This window comes from Schistocerca serialis, chromosome 8 (assembly GCF_023864345.2).
Source record: "Schistocerca serialis cubense isolate TAMUIC-IGC-003099 chromosome 8, iqSchSeri2.2, whole genome shotgun sequence".
Taxonomy (NCBI): Eukaryota; Metazoa; Arthropoda; class Insecta; order Orthoptera; family Acrididae; genus Schistocerca; species Schistocerca serialis.
In genome coordinates, this window is record NC_064645.1 from 55658318 (window position 1) to 55677721 (window position 19404).

Consider the following 19404-nt stretch of genomic DNA (forward strand, 5'->3'; position numbering starts at 1 on the left):
ATACAAAATATTTCCCTGAACCTGATACAACAAAACTTTGCCACTTCCAGTACATAAAAATCAGACACGTGTCTCACATTAACATTAAATTTTACAATTAAAAAAGACTGTGACATAACAAAAACAGTGATAACTTTCACAGTTCTTTGTTTTTAACTGCACAGACTAATACTCTGTCTGATACCTTTTATATCTTGGGAGCATTATATGGTTTTCAGGAATCAGAATATAGTAGGTAACACATATAAGTACAGTGCTGAAACACAAGAGTGGCATCACAAGCTGCGTTGTTGATAACTTTGTGTGACCGTTGTAAAGCGAGGTCAGACGAAATCTGTATGTGCTACACAGACAATAGTGACATAAATAGGCCATTGTTGTGCTTCATGCTTTCAAGTTCAATTACATAGCATCACTTTGAGAGTAGATATTGTAATATGTTGTAGTGATTTCTTTACAGTTTTGAAACTAGAATTAGGTGTACAATCCATTAAAGCAACGTAAAAATGTTACATTACCCAAATACATCTTTTTAAAAAAGTTACGTTAAGGTTTATTATTCTACATTATTCTGTGGTGACCTTTCTATGAAATAATAACGCCATCTGAAGATAACTCAAAATCATTCCACATAACAAAAGTTATTACATATAGATCCCTGATGTTTTGCATCTTCTTTTTCTCAACATCTGTGTAGAATAGCTGTATAAAGCCCAGTTTGGTGCAATATTAATATAGTAATAATAATAGGTGACGATAGGTGGTGTTGAGTTGCCTAAAGATTAATACATTATTACAGTGTTTCTCCACAAATTGTAAGACAAATGGCAAACACTTTTCAGTGACCGATATAATATGTTACAACTGACTTCATAGAATTGTTAATTGAATTTATCATGCATACTTCAGCATCATCAGATTAGTTTGACATTACTGATTTAAAGTGAGAACAAAAACAGTAAGCACAATACTGTGGCAATCACAACATTTTCCAGTCTCAGAATTGCCAGTTTTGCTCATTGAAAAAGCTGACAAAATGTCGTTGGAGATAATAAATCCATTTTGCTTATTGATTCTACTTCAATTTCTTGTCATTAAAATAAGTCTTTGCTAAATCTGAAACTTTTATTTGCCACTGGATAGTTGTCTAATAAATGAAACAGAATATCCTAAATTCTTAGGTGTTTGTATTGGTAAGAACCTGAACTGAAAGTCACTGTTACTCATCATCTTAAATGTCATATGGATAAGGTGTCATGGATAATATCAGATTTTGGAGAGGAAATTGTAATTTACTTTTCCTATTTTCATTTGTGAACATCTCACAGCATCATAATTTGACGTAAATCATTATTGACGAAAAAAAAAAAGAGTATTTGCTGCACAGATGTGTGTAATAAGGACAATGTGTGGTGTCCGTTCTAGAATCTCTTGTGCAGACAGCTCTTTAAGCAGCTGGGCAGACTGACAGCCTCAAAGTACATGTACTCCATTATGAAGCTTGTGTGAACAATCAGTCTGGCATCTGTCCATTTCGTCCGAGTTGCCGCAGATGTCAGACTACCGGGGCCCTACTCCCATTTCATGCCAGGCCCGCCTTTTAGAAATGTAGCTATGGAATAATAACAGTGCCCTTTCCAACTACACACTGTACTGAGGAATAAAAATACTCAGCTTCAGGTCTGATGTACCATGCAAGTCCTGAACAGCCCTGCCAGCTTCTAAAGTCCAAATATACAATTCAATCCCTCTGTTGTCGCCACTTTTGAAGAATATCCACTTCGTTCTGATGCACAATATGGCTCGACCTATCACAGTTGGTGCCGTAGCCACTCAAGAGACTTGTGCTTGATTCCTGTATTCTGACTAGGCTCACTCTATGATGACAAACACAATGAACAGAAACCGTGAACTCAGCCATGCACAGCCAGCCAAGCTGCAGAGTGATGCAGCTTCTCTATGCTGTCGGCTGCCGAGCAGAGTGATACTGTACCTCCACTCCATTCCCTGCTACAGGGAATGATACCGTGCCACTGCTCCATTGGCTGCACTTAATAGTTATATGCAACAGAGTCCGTCAATGTCGGCGACCTCTATGGAAGACTGGCGGAAATTGGGTGTGTTGACTTCGCCTGATGCTTGTGCCTTTCCAGTCACATCCCATGACTGAAGGGTAGGCTAGATGACAGTTGTGTTGCAGCTCTTTACACAGTCACAGTTGAAACCAATAGATGCATCTGGAAAAGTAATACTATGACAAGAAATGGTTTACATTATCCATCACCCAGCCTTAGTGTGACACAGAAAGGAATGAGGAATTCAGCCATAATTGTGAAACTGGCTCACTCACATATCATAAAAGAGTTCACAATTATGATCCATGGAATGTACAAATAACTAATTGAGTAACTGCCCCTGAATAGCTCTGCCAAAGTTTGTTAATTCCAAATTGTCTGCTAACTTGCTGTCATAGCTAGTAGTGTTGGAGCTTCTACTGGTCATCAGAAATGTGGCATATCAGTTAGATTGTTACGACACCTGCAAAAGCAGGAAGTTATGTTTTTGTTGAGATAGCCTGCACTATATGCAACTTTTAAATTGGAATGAGAATTAGTCTTTTACCCTAAAAAAAATGGACTAGACTAGGCCGGGCCGAGATTTACACTCGTGGATCGCGCTTGTGCTCTAGGAGTATGGCAGAGTCTGCTCTGTGCTCCAGCTTCCCCCACCAACGTGCTATTCCAAGCATGTGTGTGAGTCAGGTGCCTATGTGCTGACAGCTGTGGGCATGGGGAAGATGTGTTTGAAATACATTGCAACTATTTCTGAGAGGCGAATATTGCAGCATAGTTTTATAAGGAGGACTTTGTCACTAGTATTTATTTTCAACTTTTTATTTTTCTATTAAAGAAATAAATATTTAATTGAATAAGTACGTTATACAGTGCTAGTACTGTGTGCAGAAGTACAAAAAGCTATACATACAGGCATTTAATGTTGTGACGTTTATAAATTTATACACGTTCTAACATTCTGACAACTTAAAGTGTGAATGTGGGTGTGGGTTATACAGATTTATTTCCCCAAACCACACCCCACTTCTTTATGAGGTGACTTACTTGTAATTTTGCAGTCCCTCTTCTTTACGGGATAGTCAGCTGCTGGAATATCTCTTGACTTCTTCTCCATCGAACAGTGCTAGGTACAGGAACTTTTAAGCCTCTTTCTACTTATAATATGAGTAGAAATACAAACTTTCCTTTTCGTCAGTTAATGATGTGTTTGCCTCTGATGCACAATATAATTCACACTTTCAAGTGTGATTATGTACCTCATACTGTCTAGCATTAGAAACAAAATGAGTTACAATTAAAAGAAAGTTGGCTTGACTACCATGACTTTCTTAAAATGAATCAGAAAATACATCTTGCCTCTACCAAGGCTGAGTCGCGAGATTAAAAGAGTACTTTTTCAACTGTTCTTGTTTCACATAACAATAGTAAATGACACAATAAGCACAGAGCTGCATATAGATTCCATAGTTCTTCCTTGCACACTCATTAACACATCTGTGTATTGTCTGATGGGTACTTGTCAGTGCCGTTCGACTGCCTCATCTATCTTTTTCCCATGACTGATTTTAAACCTGCACACACAGACATGTGATGCACAGTATGTAGGATTCTACCATCCCACACTCATATCTAGAATATCGTGTGTTCGAGATGGTAGAAAGCTGAGTATAAAATTTGTGACTTTTGTCACGATACTGTCCCCTTCGTCTAGGATCAGCACCTATACCTTGCTTGTGGGTTGACCTCACGAGAGCACTTCCTCTTTCCATTCTGGTAGGTACGCCCCTTATAAACATCCCTGTTTTTTAGGCCTCAGATCATCCTACCTCCACATAGGTACACCTGCCCTTTATAATTAGTGAATGCCGGGTACACCACCCTTATCCTTTCTGAGTAGGCCTCACAGTTCATTACCCTAGTATACATTTCTTTGTATACCATAATTAAGTATATTCTGGTGAAGCTATAAATCTATTTTAAACTTCGCATTCATTCTTTAATATAATATTCACTCCCTAGAGTCTTCAACTACTTAACACTTCTATATTTTCAATAGATATTATGTCTACATATACTATTTATGTCCTACTATCCTTCAATTCATCAGAGTTTTTATCGCACTGACATTGCTCACCCCTTTTCCTTATGTATCTATTACTCATTACTATTTTATAGTTGTTCAATATGTATGTGCACGTCTTCTTATGTATATTCGATGTAGATCCGTCATACTCCCCATATATGTGTGCATAATTCCCTATGTACACACCTTTTTCCCCTGCAACACCTGGCAGTTCCCACATCGTGACAGGCTTTGTCTTACATAATTTAATGTTTGCGTAAAAGTGTATACGACTCCTTACCCTCTCCCTTAAAACCCACATCCTTTCGTCTTTCCCTCTCCTTCCCTCTTTTCTGACGAAGCAACCGTTGGTTGTGAAAGCTTGAATTTTGTGTGTATGTTTGTGTTTGTTTGTGGGTCTATCGACCTGCCTGCCTTCGCCCTAGCCAGATACACTCCCATATTTTATTTTCTCAGGCTTGTCTGACATTTGGCATTACCCCCAAAGGCCTCACACTTAAAGTTCCCATCTCTGACTGTAACCCTTCTTTCCATCAGTCCCTATACCAGTTCCAAACTGAACAATCCATTGCCCTCACCCACCTAATCCTTCACCTACACATCAACTCAGCCAATGAACACACCTGTCAACTCCTATCCTTAATAAAAATCCTCAATCTTTCCTCAACCACATCCACACAGGCTGTTCAGAGCATCCTCCTACAGGCCAACAGCAAATTAGAACAGCATGCCACCCTCCACCTCAAAAAACTATCGAATCTCCTGGTTTCCCACCTCCGGAAAGGCAACTCACTCACCCTTCACAACCTTTCCAGCAAACCTCAACCTCCTCTCATTGCACACAGACCCAGTCTCTCCCATCTACTCAATCTCCCACTTCCAGCTCCACTCCCCCCAAAACCTCAGACTTCCAATCAACACAATCTGGAACCACAACACCCTAATTCAGTAGTTAACCTTTCCTCCAAACCTCTCTCCCAATCTAAAACCTCTGTCCTATCCAAAGGCCTCACCTTCAGCCCCACTCCCGGATTCAACCAAACAGCCGTTGTCAAAGATTTGCTGTCCTACACCCGTACTCTCTGCTAGAAATATCACTTTGCCACGAAGAAAAATGATCCTAATCCTACTCCTAATGATCCAACTCCCCAAGACACTATCCAAATTGAACCCTGCCTGGAACAGTTCCGTCCTCCATCACAGCGGGACCCACCTCCTCTTCCTCAAAATCACCCTCTCCAAACTTTCCAGGAATTTCTGACTTTCAGCCTTGCCTCTCAATCCTTCTTAAAAAACCTTAAACCTACTCCCAACATCACCACTGCTGAAGCCCAGGCTATCCGTGATCTGAAGGCTGACCGATCCATACAAAGTTTACCAAGATAATCCCATTCCTGATGTCCAGGCGGAGCTTCAAGGAATCCTCAGAATCTTAGGCTCCCTACAAAACCTTTCACCTGACTCCATCAACCTCCTGAACCCACCAACACCCCGCACCCCTACCTTCTACCTTCTTCCTAAAAGTCACAAACCCAATCATCTCGGCCGTCCCATTGTAGCTGGTTACCAAGCCCCTACAGAATGTATCTCTGCCTACGTAGATCAACACCTTCAACCCATTACATGCAGTCTCCCATCCTTCATCAAAGACACCAACCACTTTCTTGAACGCCTGGAATCCTTACCCAGTCTGTTACCCCCGGAAACCATCCTTGTATCCATTGATGCCACTTCCTTATACACAAATATTCCGCACGTCCAGGGCCTCATTGCGATGGAGCACTTCCTTTCACTCCGAACACCTGCCACCCTACCTAAAACCTCTTTCCTCATTACCTTAGCCAGCTTAATCCTGACCCACAACTTCTTCACTTTAGAAGGCCAGACATACCAACAATTAAAGGCAACAGCCATGGGTACCAGGATGGCCCCCTCGTACGCCAACCTATTGATGGGTCGCTTAGAGGAAGCCTTCTTGGTTACCCAGGCCTGCCAACCCAAAGTTTGGTACAGATTTATTGATGACATTTTCATGATCTGGACTCACAGTGAAGTAGAACTCCAGAATTTCCTCTCCAACCTCAACTCCTTTGGTTCCATCAGATTCACCTGGTCCTACTCCAAATCCCATGCCACTTTCCTTGACGTTGACCTCCACCTGTCCAATGGCCAGCTTCACACGTCCGTCCACATCAAACCCACCAACAAGCAACAGTACCTCCATTATGACAGCTGCCACCCATTCCACATCAAACGGTCCCTTCCCTACAGCCTAGGTCTTGGTGGCAAACGAATCTGCTCCAGTCCGGAATCCCTGAAACATTACGCCAACAACCTGAAAACAGCTTTCGCATCCCGCAACTACCCTCCTGACCTGGTAGAGAAGCTAATAACCAGAGCCACTTCCTCATCTCCTCAAACCCAGAACCTCCCACAGAAGAACCCCAAAAGTGCCCCACTTGTGACAGGATATTTTCCGAGAGTGGATCAGACTCTGAATGTGGCTCTCCAGCAGGGATACGACTTCCTCAAATCCTGCCCTGAAATGAGATCCATCCTTCATGAAATCCTCCCCACTCCACCAAGAGTGTCTTTCCGCCGTCCATCTAACCTTCGTAACCTCTTAGTTCATCCCTATGAAATCCCCAAACCACCTTCCCTACCCTCTGGCTCCTAGCTTTGTAACTGCCCCCGGTGTAAAACCTGTCCCATGCACCCTCCCACCACCACCTACTCCAGTCCTGTAACCCGGAAGGTGTACACGATCAAAGGCAGAGCCACGTGTGAAAGCACCCACGTGATTTGCCAACTGACCTGCCTACACTGTGAAGCTTTCTATGTGGGAATGACCAGCAACAAACTGTCCATTCGCATGAATGGACACAGGCAGACAGTGTTTGTTGGTAATGAGGATCACCCTGTGGCTAAACATGCCTTGGTGCACGGCCAGCACATCTTGGCACAGTGTTGCACCGTCCGGGTTATCTGGATAATTCCCACTAACACCTACCTGTCAGAACTCCGGAGATGGGAACTTGCCCTTCAGTATATCCTCTCTTCTCGTTATCCGCCAGGCCTCAATCTCCGCTAATTTCAATTTGCCGCTGCTCATACCTCACCTGTCTTTCAACGACATCTTTGCCTCTGTACTTCCGCCTCGACTAACATCTCTGCCCAAACTCTTTGCCTTTACAAATGTCTGCTTGTGTCTGTGTATGTGCAGATGGATATGTGTGTGTGTGCGAGTGTATACCTGTCCCTTTTTCCCCCTAAGGTAAGTCTTTCCGCTCCCGGGATTGGAATGACTCCTTACCCTCTCCCTTAAAACCCACATCCTTTCGTCTTTCCCTCTCCTTCCCTCTTTCCTGATGAAGCAACCGTTTGTTGCGAAAGCTTGAATTTTGTGTGTATGTTTGTGTTTGTTTGTGTGTCTATCGACCTGCCAGCACTTTCGTTTGGTAAGTCACATCATCTTTGTTTTTAGATATATTTCTAAGCAGTGAGATAGTTTTAGATTTTAAAGGAATTCGGTGCAGGAAAACTATTTTGGAAGAAACACCGAAAAAAACTCGGGATCTGACGCTCATCACTCTGCCCGTTAACTCAGAATGTTAACGTCCCTGGGGGTAGATCATCACTCCGTCTGGGTCCCATGGATCTGATATTAGCTTTTTTCTGAGCACTGGCAGACCAGTAATTTTCTTTAAATTTCTTTTGAAAGTCTTCCCAAGAGGAAAAATTCTCAATATGTACTGTACCCCATTCTGAGGCTTTCCCTAACAGGTACCCCTCCACAAATTCGATCTTCTTGGAATCTTCCAAATTTTTTGACAAAGCTTGGTTAAATCTTTTTAAGAAATGTGTCGGATGTACCTCTCCATCCGGCTTGAACTAAGGGAATTGTCTAGATAACCCTGAATTAGCTCCCCATTTAAATCAGTCACATCTTCACTAGTTAATACAATGTCAGGTGAAGATACTCTCTTTTTTCTACTTTATCTTGGATAAGCTTTATCTCTTTCCACAAGTCGTCCATACCCTTCCTGGTAGCATTAAGTTCAGAAGAAGGAATGGGCAATACCGTATTTACTCGAATCTAAGCCGCACTTTTTTTCCGGTTTTTGTAGTCCAAAAAACCGCCTGCGGCTTAGAATCGAGTGCAAAGTAACCAAAACCTCTGCGTCAGTAAATAAATAAAAAAAAGGTGGAAAACGAGCTTTTTTTTCTCCGCCCCGAGTTTCGACCACTGCATTTTCATAAATTATCGAACGAAGTAAATACAAATTCCGTATTGTTCCTCTTCGAACGTAGCAGTATTTCAATGTACTACGAAAATCCGACTGGCAAGACTGTTTGGGATATTTGTCAATATGGCCAACTCTGCTTTCTGAATTTTTTCCTAACTGTGAGAAGAAATGGTTGCTAATAGGAACTTTTATGAATTGTGAATCACATGCAGTATTCTCTTCACCATAAGAATAATATGAATATAACATTTTGCCATGTATTCTTTCGTGTTTGCTGCTATCTCATTTGAATCCTGTCCGCCTAATAAACTACGAAACTAGAGTGAGACAACAGCAGACGCGGAAGAATATACATACCATGTCATGTTTATATTCGCATTATTCTTATGCCTAATAGTGATACAGTCAAAAATGAAGCACGGCAATTGACTAGATTTTTAAATCTAAGATGACTCTAATTTCTATGCACTATGTAATGTACTAAAGAGGCGTCTGCAAAGATTTTCAAACGGAAAAAATTTTCGCTAAATTCTCGTTCAGAACATCTTCTATCATACGCAGTCTATTATTTGATTCTTATTGATCATTATCAAAGAAAGCAGCAGTGTAAGTAGCAACGAATAGCAGTCTCATGCCATTGTTTTGCCAATGAGACGATTCCTCTCTTTGTTTTTTTTTTAATTGTAAGCGGCGGTAGCGCGCACAAAAGCAAGCCATGCCGCGAGCGGCGACAGGCCGTAAACCCTCATTTTCAGAATGCGACAAACAATGCATGACACAGTACAGTAATGCATTTTCAACTTTGAGTGACGGAAACACCTATAACAAAGAGAACTGCACTTGTCAGATCAAAGAAAAATAAGCAATCAATTCAAACCAGACGAAGCAAGTGAAAAAGAAAGGGTAACGTATAAATACGGACGGAGCGCCTGACGCATAACAGCGGCTACCTGGTAAATCTTAACTGCTAAGCTTACGACTCGAACCAAACTACTACAGCTGTATCGTCATTCATTCAACCTAAATTGTGTCTAATATTACAATGGACCAGGTTTGTTTCGATTTGGAAGTGCGGCCTAAAACTTTTCTCTCCTCTTGAATTTCGAGTCTCAGATTTCAGGTGCGGCTTAGATTCGAGTGCGGCTTAAATTCGAGTAAATACGGTACATTGCCGGATGTTATTCTCTCGGTAACTTTTCAATCTATAATTTCCCCGAAATGTTCCTCCAAACTAATTACATTTATAATATCAGAGTTGGCTATTTTCTCTTTGAAATTTCTTTCTACACTATCTACTCGTGTATTGACACCTTTGAATGACTGGTATTACCTTATTCTGCTTATCTACACTCTCTTTCAAAGTATACATTCCCTGTCTTACATCATTTTATTTAATATTGTACACATTTTCAAAATATTCTAACTTTTCAATAAGTTTTGATTCTACATTATTACATTTGTTCTCAATGTTAAGTTCTAACCTTCTCGACAAATCTTGAAAGGTATCGTTCTGTTTCTGACTAAGGTCAGTAAACATGATTTTTATGAGTGATCAAAGAATTTGTCAACTCATTCTTTAAATCTACTTTTAAATTCTCTACTTTATTACTTATGGCATCAAATTCAGTCTTCAAAGCACCCATGCATTCGCATAGATTACTAAGTTCCTTGCTATGGGAGTTGACTTTGACGTTTAACAAACCTAAATTAGTTGTGTGAATATTTAGTTTCCCTCTGAGCATTTAATTGAGAATTTACCAAGCCTATCTCTTTCCTTAGAGTCTCACTCTGAGCATTTAATTGCAGACTGAGGTTTAATTAAATTTATCATCTCAGCCCAGTCAGGCACTTCTTATCTAACTTTCATGGCCATAGCCGGTTCTTGAGTGTTTCCAACCTGTTGTATATTTTCCATACTCTTGTATGCTTTAGCTCTCGTAAGCATTTAAAACTAACTTTAAATGTGATAAATACACAAATAAAGTTCACTCAACAGTATCTTGTACCAATTTGTGCTAAAGTAATGAAGTCTTGTTTCACGCTCACCCGGCATAGAATTCTCGTAGCATAGGTGAGCGGATGTGGAGGCAGGTCAGCAGCTGATGCCGGTGGTGTTGGATGTACGTTGGTTTCCGTGTTTGCATCCCTGTGACGTGTGTGAGAGCTGTATACTCCCTGCACTGGATCTTCTTGGTTGAAACATTCTATGTGTATTTCTTCTTAGACAAATACATTGAAATCTCCTTTGCTGTTTTATCGTTGTGAATTTTTCATGTCTTCACCATTTTTCATTCAAATTTTACTCCATTGTATACCTGAACATATTCCAATGTCTCAGAGTAAATTCCTTGTCGTATTATGTTTTCTCATTTTTGACTAAAAATTCCTTTTTTTTTCGGTCCTTTCACACAGGTCACCATGTTCTAACATTCTGTCGATTTAAAGTATGAAAGTAGATATACAAACCTTGTTGTTGTTGTTGTTGTTGTTGTTGTGGTCTTCAGTCCTGAGACTGGTTTGATGCAGCTCTCCATACAGTAAAGCTGCATGTCCTCGGGAAAAATTACAGCTGTAGTTTCCCCTTGCTTTCAGCCGTTCGCAGTACCAGCACAGCAAGGCCGTTTTGGTTAATGTTACAAGGCCAGATCAGTCAATCATCCAGACTGTTGCCCCTGCAACTACTGAAAAGGCTGCTGCCCCTCTTCAGGAACCACATGTTTGTCTGGCCTCTCAACAGAGACCCCTCCGTTGTGGTTGCACCTACGGTGCGGCCATCTGTATCGCTGAGGCACGCAAGGCTCCCCACCAACAGCAAGGTCCATGGTTCATGGGGGGGATACAAACCTTACATTTCGTCAATCAGTGATGTATTTGACTTTCATGCACAATATAATTCAAACTTTCAACATACATATGTAACTTTCTGTAAGTACCTCGTACTTTCGAACATTAGAAACAATATGACTTACAGTTAAAAGGAAGTTGATTTGACTACCATGACTTTCTTAAAATGAATCAGAAAATACATCTTGCCTGTACCAAGGCTGAGTCAAGAGATTACAAGAGTACTTTTTCAACTGTTCTTGCTCCACATAACAATATTCATTGACACAATAAGCACAGAGCTGAATATAGGTTCTATAGTTCATCCTTGCACACTCACTAACATGCCTGTGTATTCTCTGATGGGTACTTGTCGGTGCTGTTTGACCGTTGCTTCTACGTTTTTCCCGCAACCTGCGCACACAGACATGTGCCGCACTGTAGGTAGGATTCTACCATCTCACACTCATATCTAGAATATCGTGTATTCGAGACGGTAGAAGGCTGAGTGGTTCTAGAATTTACACAGCAATTCTCGAATCACTAAAACATTTTGGTTACAGAATATGTAATATATCTGGAACCATGGTTTGCGATGTAGTTACTTGGAGTTACACAGATTAAACATTATTAAATCCGATGGGCCTTTGTCAGTTTTGTAAAAAAATACCGTTTGCACATGTATGTTGAACCAGACATTAAAATAACTTTAACAGCTTGTCTGTGCATCCGAGGATATGGTGTTTGGGGTAATATTTTATAAGAGTCTTGTGTGAATTCCTGGATTAGACGAACAGGTCATTGATCTAGGTGCCATGCTGTATGTCTATCGGCTCAACTTGGAGGTAATGTTCTGGCATATCAGCAGCACCAAAGTGAGAATGGTCTAACAATAAATTGAAATTGGTGTTTGGTGTGCAAAGATGTGCAAACACTTTGAGAACTCATGATGAAATGTTTCAATTTTTGAAAGGTAACCAGTCATGCCTGACCACAGATGACTGCCATGAGTTTCAATGAATATCCCATGCCATGAACTTGAAGCTGATTTTTCCACTAGAGCAATTCTTGTTTGATAACATCAATCTCATTTGCCGTATCCATTACTGAATTATTGTTCCATTGCATTAAAAAACATAATGAATTAAAATAATTGGTGATACCCACCATAAAAGATTTCATCACTGCCCTATTTACCTGTAACTCAATATTTTCCCTGATAACCACCTTAAGTTCAGCCAGCATGCCTCCTCGCTTGTCAGAAAACAAGTGCATCATATTTTACTTGTGACTGATGGTGTAATAGTGTTCAACTGACTGTTTTTTCCAGTTTTCCAGCTCATCATAGCGCGATGGCATACTAAGCAATTTGCACGGCATTGAAATTGTATGAAAAGTAAAACAGAATTGGTTTAGTTTGGCACTGAGTAATGTGGCTTCTCCACTTTTTCGATAAGTGTGTAGATGCCATTTTATTCCTAATCAAATTAAAACAACTGGTATTGTTAGCAAAATGTAAAAAGTTGGCTGCCTCGCTCTGGTGATGTCCAGCTGCAGCCTTTTCCTCTTCCGCCTCTCTCCTCGACCCCACTCGTCGCTTCAATCAGAGCGCAGCCAGAGCACTTGCAGAGTGCTGTTTTGCCAGGCCTAGACTTCCCAGTCCACAGTAACATGTTCTCCATATTTGCATGATAGTTCATGCTGCTGCCAGAAGAGGTATATATGTGTACAGATGTGCTGGGTCTAGTGTCAACTTGTAGTTTTGTATGTAAAAATTAAAATTCTCTGTCACAATAGCATCGTCGAAAATTTCTCTTCTGTAAAATGGACTGCTTGTTAAGGGCTCTGCCTGATAGATACAAAAAACTTTTTTGTATGCTTGTTTAGTACCTCTTATTTTTAACATTATTACTAATTTTATCAACATCCCATTGTCATCAGGTGGATTAAGATACTTCAACTTCACTGAATTATTTTACAATGTGCACATTTTACAATGTGCACATTAAGCTGACATTGCTTAATTTTTTTGTATCCTGAGAAATAAAATTGTTAAAATCAGACAATGGAAAATCCAGAATGGAATAATGACAATAATATGAAAAGGATAGTTGGTACTCACAATATAGCAGAGATGTTGAGTCACAGATATGCACTACAGAAAAACTGTCAAACAAAGCTTTTAGCCAAAAAGGCCTTCATCAGAATAGATAACATACACCCGTACTCATGCAAACACAACTCTCACACATGTGCCTACAGTCTCTGGCTGCCAAGGCCAGACTGTGAGCAGCAGTGCGTGATGGGAGAAGCAAACTGGGTGGTGGTGGCAAGGAGGAGGCTGGGGAGGTGAGGAGGAGGGATAGTGGGGTAGAGGTGGGGGACAGTAAAGTGCTGCTTGGGATGAGGTGGGGAGAGTGTAGGATAGGTACGTAGTTGGGAGGTTAGACGGAGGGCAGGGGGACAGTGTGGGGCAGCAGAAAAGGACAGATGTAAAAAGACTGTGGGTGCATTAGTGGGATAGAGGGCCATGTAATGCTGGAGTGGGAAGAGGGAAAGGTATTGGGGGGGCGAGAGGGTAGAGGACAATGACTAACAAAGGTTGAGACCAGGAGAGATATGGGAACGTTAGAAATATTGTAGGGAGAGTTCCCACCTGTCCAATTTAGAAAAGCTCATTTTGATGGGAAGGAATTGCCCAGTTGGGAACTCTCCCTGTAATATATCCTATGTTCCTGTAACCCTCCTCGCCTCAACCTTTGTTAGTACTTGTCCTGTACCCATATATCCCCATCCCTGTTCCCATTCCGGCACTACACAGCCCTCTATTCCACCAACACACTGACAGTCTTTTTACTTCTCTCCTTTCCCACTGAAAATTAAAATCAAGCTCAGTAGGTACAAGTTACGGTGGTTTATTTGTATATGTAATGTTAGCAAATTTAAGTGACTAATTGTTTAAGTGAATGAAAATTGCAGATTGAAATTTAATTCATAGATAATTGGTCCTGAATTATGTTGAATAGTACTTGCTTTCTGTTGAGCAAATGATTTTACGTTTATACCCTTGTGTACTTAGAGTGTTATTTTCTGTCCTAATGTCTTGACCCATTTATGAAACAGTTCTGTTCCTGAGTATGCATTGGAGAGATCAGGGTTATTTACCTTATCTTGTTTGCCCTTTCTGTTAGTACTACTGCATTGGGGCACTACCATTAGAAAATAGCAGTCTGACAACAGTTGCAATCTCCAAGTTACAGATGCTAATGAACGTGCTAACATCTGTGTATATCTGTCAGTCTGATGGAATTTAGCAAGGCAATTAGATTTTTCCTCTCTTTATTTAATTGCACAGAAATAATACATGTAAAAATGTACAAATAGTGTTCAATTGCTGAATCAGTAACATGATTTTTTTAAATTTGTTTTAGGAGCTTATATATGAAGAATTTTTTTCACAAGGTGATTTAGAGAAATCAATGGGAAACAAGCCATTGGAAATGATGGACAGGGAAAATGCAAGGATTCCAGAATTACAAATTCAGTTTCTGGAAGATATAGTTATTCCCGTTTTTGAGTAAGTTCTTTTATAACATAATACTTTTAAATTATATATTTTGCATCTATTTACTTTCATTTGAGACAAATATATTTTATCCAGCATTCATGGGATGTTCAGTTGAGTGAAATGCAAACACCTGTCATCCCTCACTGCCAATTCAATTTCTGGCTGTTTCGTAGATGTCACATAACTGCATTTGCTGTTGGTAGAAATATGTTGTTTCACTTTAAAGCTGCAGTAGAGGAAAATAAATTATTAGCAGATATGTTGGTGATACTAGAAACACCATCATAATTTCTGATACTGTTGCCCATCCATCAACGAAACACCTTTTCGATAACTGACTCCAACCACTTAGGATCCACACAAAGGACTACCTTTTAGAGATAGAAGGGCCTGTTATTGAAGTTATTTGAAGTACCCATCTAATCTTCAGCATTCTACTGTAGCACCACATGTCAAAGATTTTTCTTCTTTTCTTCTCTGACTGTTTTTCACGTACGTTTCACTTCCATACATAAATTTATATTTTTAATATTTGAATTTATATTCAATGTTAGCATTTTTTTCCTTTTAAGGAACACTGTTCCTGCTGTTGCTGCTCTGCATTTTATACCTTCTCTCCACTTTGTAGGTTATCTTGGCACCCAAATAGCAAAACCATTTGAATGCTTGTAGTGTTCCATTTCCTGATCTTATTCTATCACAGTCACCAGAATAAAAATGACTACATTCCATTTCCCTTGTCTTATATTTGTTGTAGATCAACTTATAACCTCTTTTCAATACGTTATCCATTTTGTTCAAGTGACATTCCAAGTCCTTTTGTGTCTTACAAAATAACAGTGTCCTTGCCAGACCATGAAGTTTTTATTTCTTCTCCCTCAATTTTAGCCCTTTCTAATATCTCCTCACTTTTCGTTACAGCTCACTCAGTACACAGATTAAATAACATCAGGGAGAGGCTACAGCCCTGTCTCACTCCCTTTTTAACTGCTGTTTCCCTTCCATGTCCTTTGCCTCTTATAACTGCAGTCTGGTTTTTGTGTAAATTGTAGATAACTTTTTGCTCTTTCTATTTTATCACTGATACCTTCTAAACCGTCTTCCTGTTAACACTGTCAAAAGCTTTCACTAAATCTACAGATTTGATGAACGTAAAATGTATTTTGCATGAGGAGCATTCCACAGCTTCATTGTATTTAAAAAGTCTTTGTATTTCTTCAAAAACTGCTGTATTTTTTACTTTACTTATCAAAAACAGTTTCGATCACATATTAGTCTTCAGTCGACTCATATTAGTATAATCAGATTATACCGAACAGGTTGCTATTATTATAAATAGTTGCAAGCTTTACCTTTGCAAAAAAGTTTATAAGACAATATCCTTGGAGTCAACAATATAAAAATCATAGTGTTCTAAAAAATGTCTTTGTCTTAACACGACTGCTTGCATTCGACACTGCAGCTACCAAGTGAGCATTGACACTGCTCTGTTGCAACAATCCTAGAGGTTGGATCAGTTAATGTCTGTATTCAGTTTAAGGTTGCATGTAAATCATATGAAATTCATAAGTTCAAACATACCATGGACCCATATCAACACAAAGTGTTTTGGCACAGTTACTGATACCAAAACTAAATGCAAACTGAAAGAATAAGGCAAATAGTTTCCAACAAGACAATAATTTTGTATCCACATGGCATTGTAGAACACTTGGCCAGAGAAAATGCATCTGACACCAATATAAATGACAGATGCTTTGTTCATCTTTGGCTTGTTGACATATTATACATTCCCAAGGCTTACACATTGTGTGACAAGTAACTAATAATGTAGGATAGATTCGTTTAAGATAATAATAAACACTGATACAACAACTGTAATGCTATGTAACATGAAGTCCATAGTTCCTTTGTGTAATCTCACACTTTTAAATCTTTAATGGAAACCCCCATTTTTTATTGCAGATTCAGATTCTCCATAAAAAAGTAATGAAGTTTTGTCTGAAACATTTTTTTAAACCATTGACAGATGGCGCTGAAATCGAGAAAAATTAAAATTGGTGAAGAACTCTGATTTATTTAGAATGATCTGAGGAGGACACATCAAATCGGTACAAAATGTTCACCAATTCTTTCATTACGCCAAATTAAACTATTTTTTTACAAAATGTATCCTACCTGCCACAGTTTTTGATGGAGGGGGGCAGAACGGTATTAAAATCCCATTAGGGAACTCTTGACAATTGCATTACTCACCCGATTGTGGCGCTACTGTAGCCAAACTGCTAATTGTGGCTCAGTATAAAGGTCGGTGTAGTGCGATCAGACGTCACTTCACTTTCAGATTGTGAACCGTAAACATCAACTGACGAAAGGAAATTATTCTTTAGCGAAACATGGTTCACTATCCTCTTACAGAGATCGTTGATATGATGTTAATTTTAGGTGAATGCCATAACAATTACGCTGTGGCTGTGCAATTATATGCGGATCGTCTCGATGAGCTCAAAATGGATACGTGCACTATCTGCCTCGTCATCGCAAATACAATGAAAATGATGCTCGTGCCCTTACCGTTCTCACGTACGTTCAACTGGATCCCGAAATTAGTAGTCCTATGATTTAGAGATAAACTGTAATACCAAAATCAACTGGTTTGAGGATTTTGAAGTCACATAAATATCATTCGTATCATATCACACTTACACAGGCATTAACGCTGAAAGATATGCAAATACGCGTGCATTTGGAAATGATATGAGGTGACAATGATTTTTTTTTAGATACGTTATGTTCACCGATGAAGCCACATTCAAAAACAATGGCGAATTAAATCGTCATGATTGTCATTATTGGTCCCCTGTCAATCCACACTGGCACAGACCTGGTGACAATCAATACAAATGGTCGTTAACAGTCTGGTGTGGAATTTTAAATGGTTTCTTGATAGGACCGTATTTTTTTTTTTTCACCGAAATGTTACTGGGTAATCTTATTTACAACTTCTCCACAGTGATTTGTTGAAGCTAATGGAAGATGTTGATTTAGAAACTAGGCAACGAATGTGGTTCCAACAGGATGGAGCAGCTCCCCATTATACTAAAAATGTGCGGAACGTTTTAAATTTACAGTACCCTGGTCGGTGGATAGGACGCAGCGGACCAATTCAGTGGCTCCACATTCACCAGACCTAACATCTCCTGATTATTTCTTGTTGGGGTTATTTAAAAAAATATTGTTTATAAAAGACAGCCCTCAACCCGAAACGATATGGAGCAACGCATTTGAAGAGCATGTGCAGTCATACCACGGCATGTAACCACAGGTGTTACATGCTTCACCCACTGTCCCTGCTGACGAGACATCTTCGCGGGTACCGGGCGCGGTTGGGACACCCTCTCCCCAAGGGGAGTGGCGGGTTCAGCGGCGTTCGCGGCGCACTAGGCGGAGGGTAAATGTGGAGGCTGGCCGTGTGGCATCGCCCGCTCTGCCTGTGAATGGACATGTGGCCGCTCCTTCAGCAAGGTCCGAGCAGGCACACGGGGGGGTGGGGTTTATTAGTTATTGGGAGCTCCAACATTAGGCGGGTGATGGAGCCCCTTAGGGAAATAGCGGAAAGGTCGGGGAAGAAGGCCAGTGTTCACTCTGTCTGCTTGCCGGGGGGTCTCATCCAAGATGTGGAGGAGGCCCTGCCGGTGGTGATAGAGAGAACTGGGTGCACCCGACTGCAAATTGTTGTTCATGTCGGCACCAATGACTCCTGCTATCTGTGTTCAGAGGTCATTCTCAGTTCGTACAGGCAGTTGGCGGAATTGGTGAAGGCGGAAAGCCTCACTCGCGGGGTGGAATCAGAGCTAACTATTTGTAGTATTGTTCCCAGAACCGATTGCGTTCCTCTGGTTTGGAGCCGAGTGGAAGGCTTAAACCAGAGGCTCACACGATTCTGCGGAGATCTGGGGTGCAAATTTCTCGACCTCCGCTATCGGGTGGAGAAATGTAGGGTCCTCCTGAATAGGTCAGGCATGCACTACACGCCGGAAGCGGCTACAAGGGTAGCGGAGTACGTGTGGAGTGCACATGGGGGTTTTTTTAGGTTAGAGAATTCCCTCCCTAGGCCCGACAAGATGCCTCCTGTGCTAATAGTAAACTGCAGGAGCATCTATAGAAAGGTCCCAGAACTGCTCTCATTAATAAATGGTCACAATGCCCATATAGTACTAGGGACAGAAAGTTGGCTGAAACCAGACGTAAACAATAATGAAATCCTAAACTCAGATTGGAATGTATACCGCAGAGACAGGCTGGACAGTGAAGGGGGAGGTGTGTTTATAGTGATAAGAAGTGCAATAGTATCGAAGGAAATTGACGGAGATCCGAAATGTGAAATAATTTGGGTGAAGGTCACGGTTAAAGCAGGTTCAGACATGGTAATTGGATGTCTCTATAGGCCCCCTGGCTCAGCCGCAGTTGTGGCTGAACACCTGAAGGATAATTTGGAAAATATTTTGAGTAGATTTCCCCACCATGTTATAGTTCTGGGTGGAGATTTTAATTTGCTGGACATAGACTGGGAGACTCAAACGTTCATGACGGGTGGCAAGGACAAAG

At 40.6% G+C, this 19404-nt stretch overlaps 1 protein-coding gene across 1 annotated transcript in view; it reads left to right on the plus strand.

Moving 5' to 3' along the window:
* The window catches only part of LOC126416665 (cGMP-dependent 3',5'-cyclic phosphodiesterase-like), a 263554-nt gene that overhangs the window by 230610 nt on the left and 13540 nt on the right, over positions 1-19404 (plus strand). Inside the window, exon 13 of the mRNA XM_050084464.1 lies at positions 14660-14805. Coding sequence (XP_049940421.1) covers positions 14660-14805 — 146 coding nt within the window. The remainder of the gene's footprint in view (positions 1-14659; positions 14806-19404) is intronic.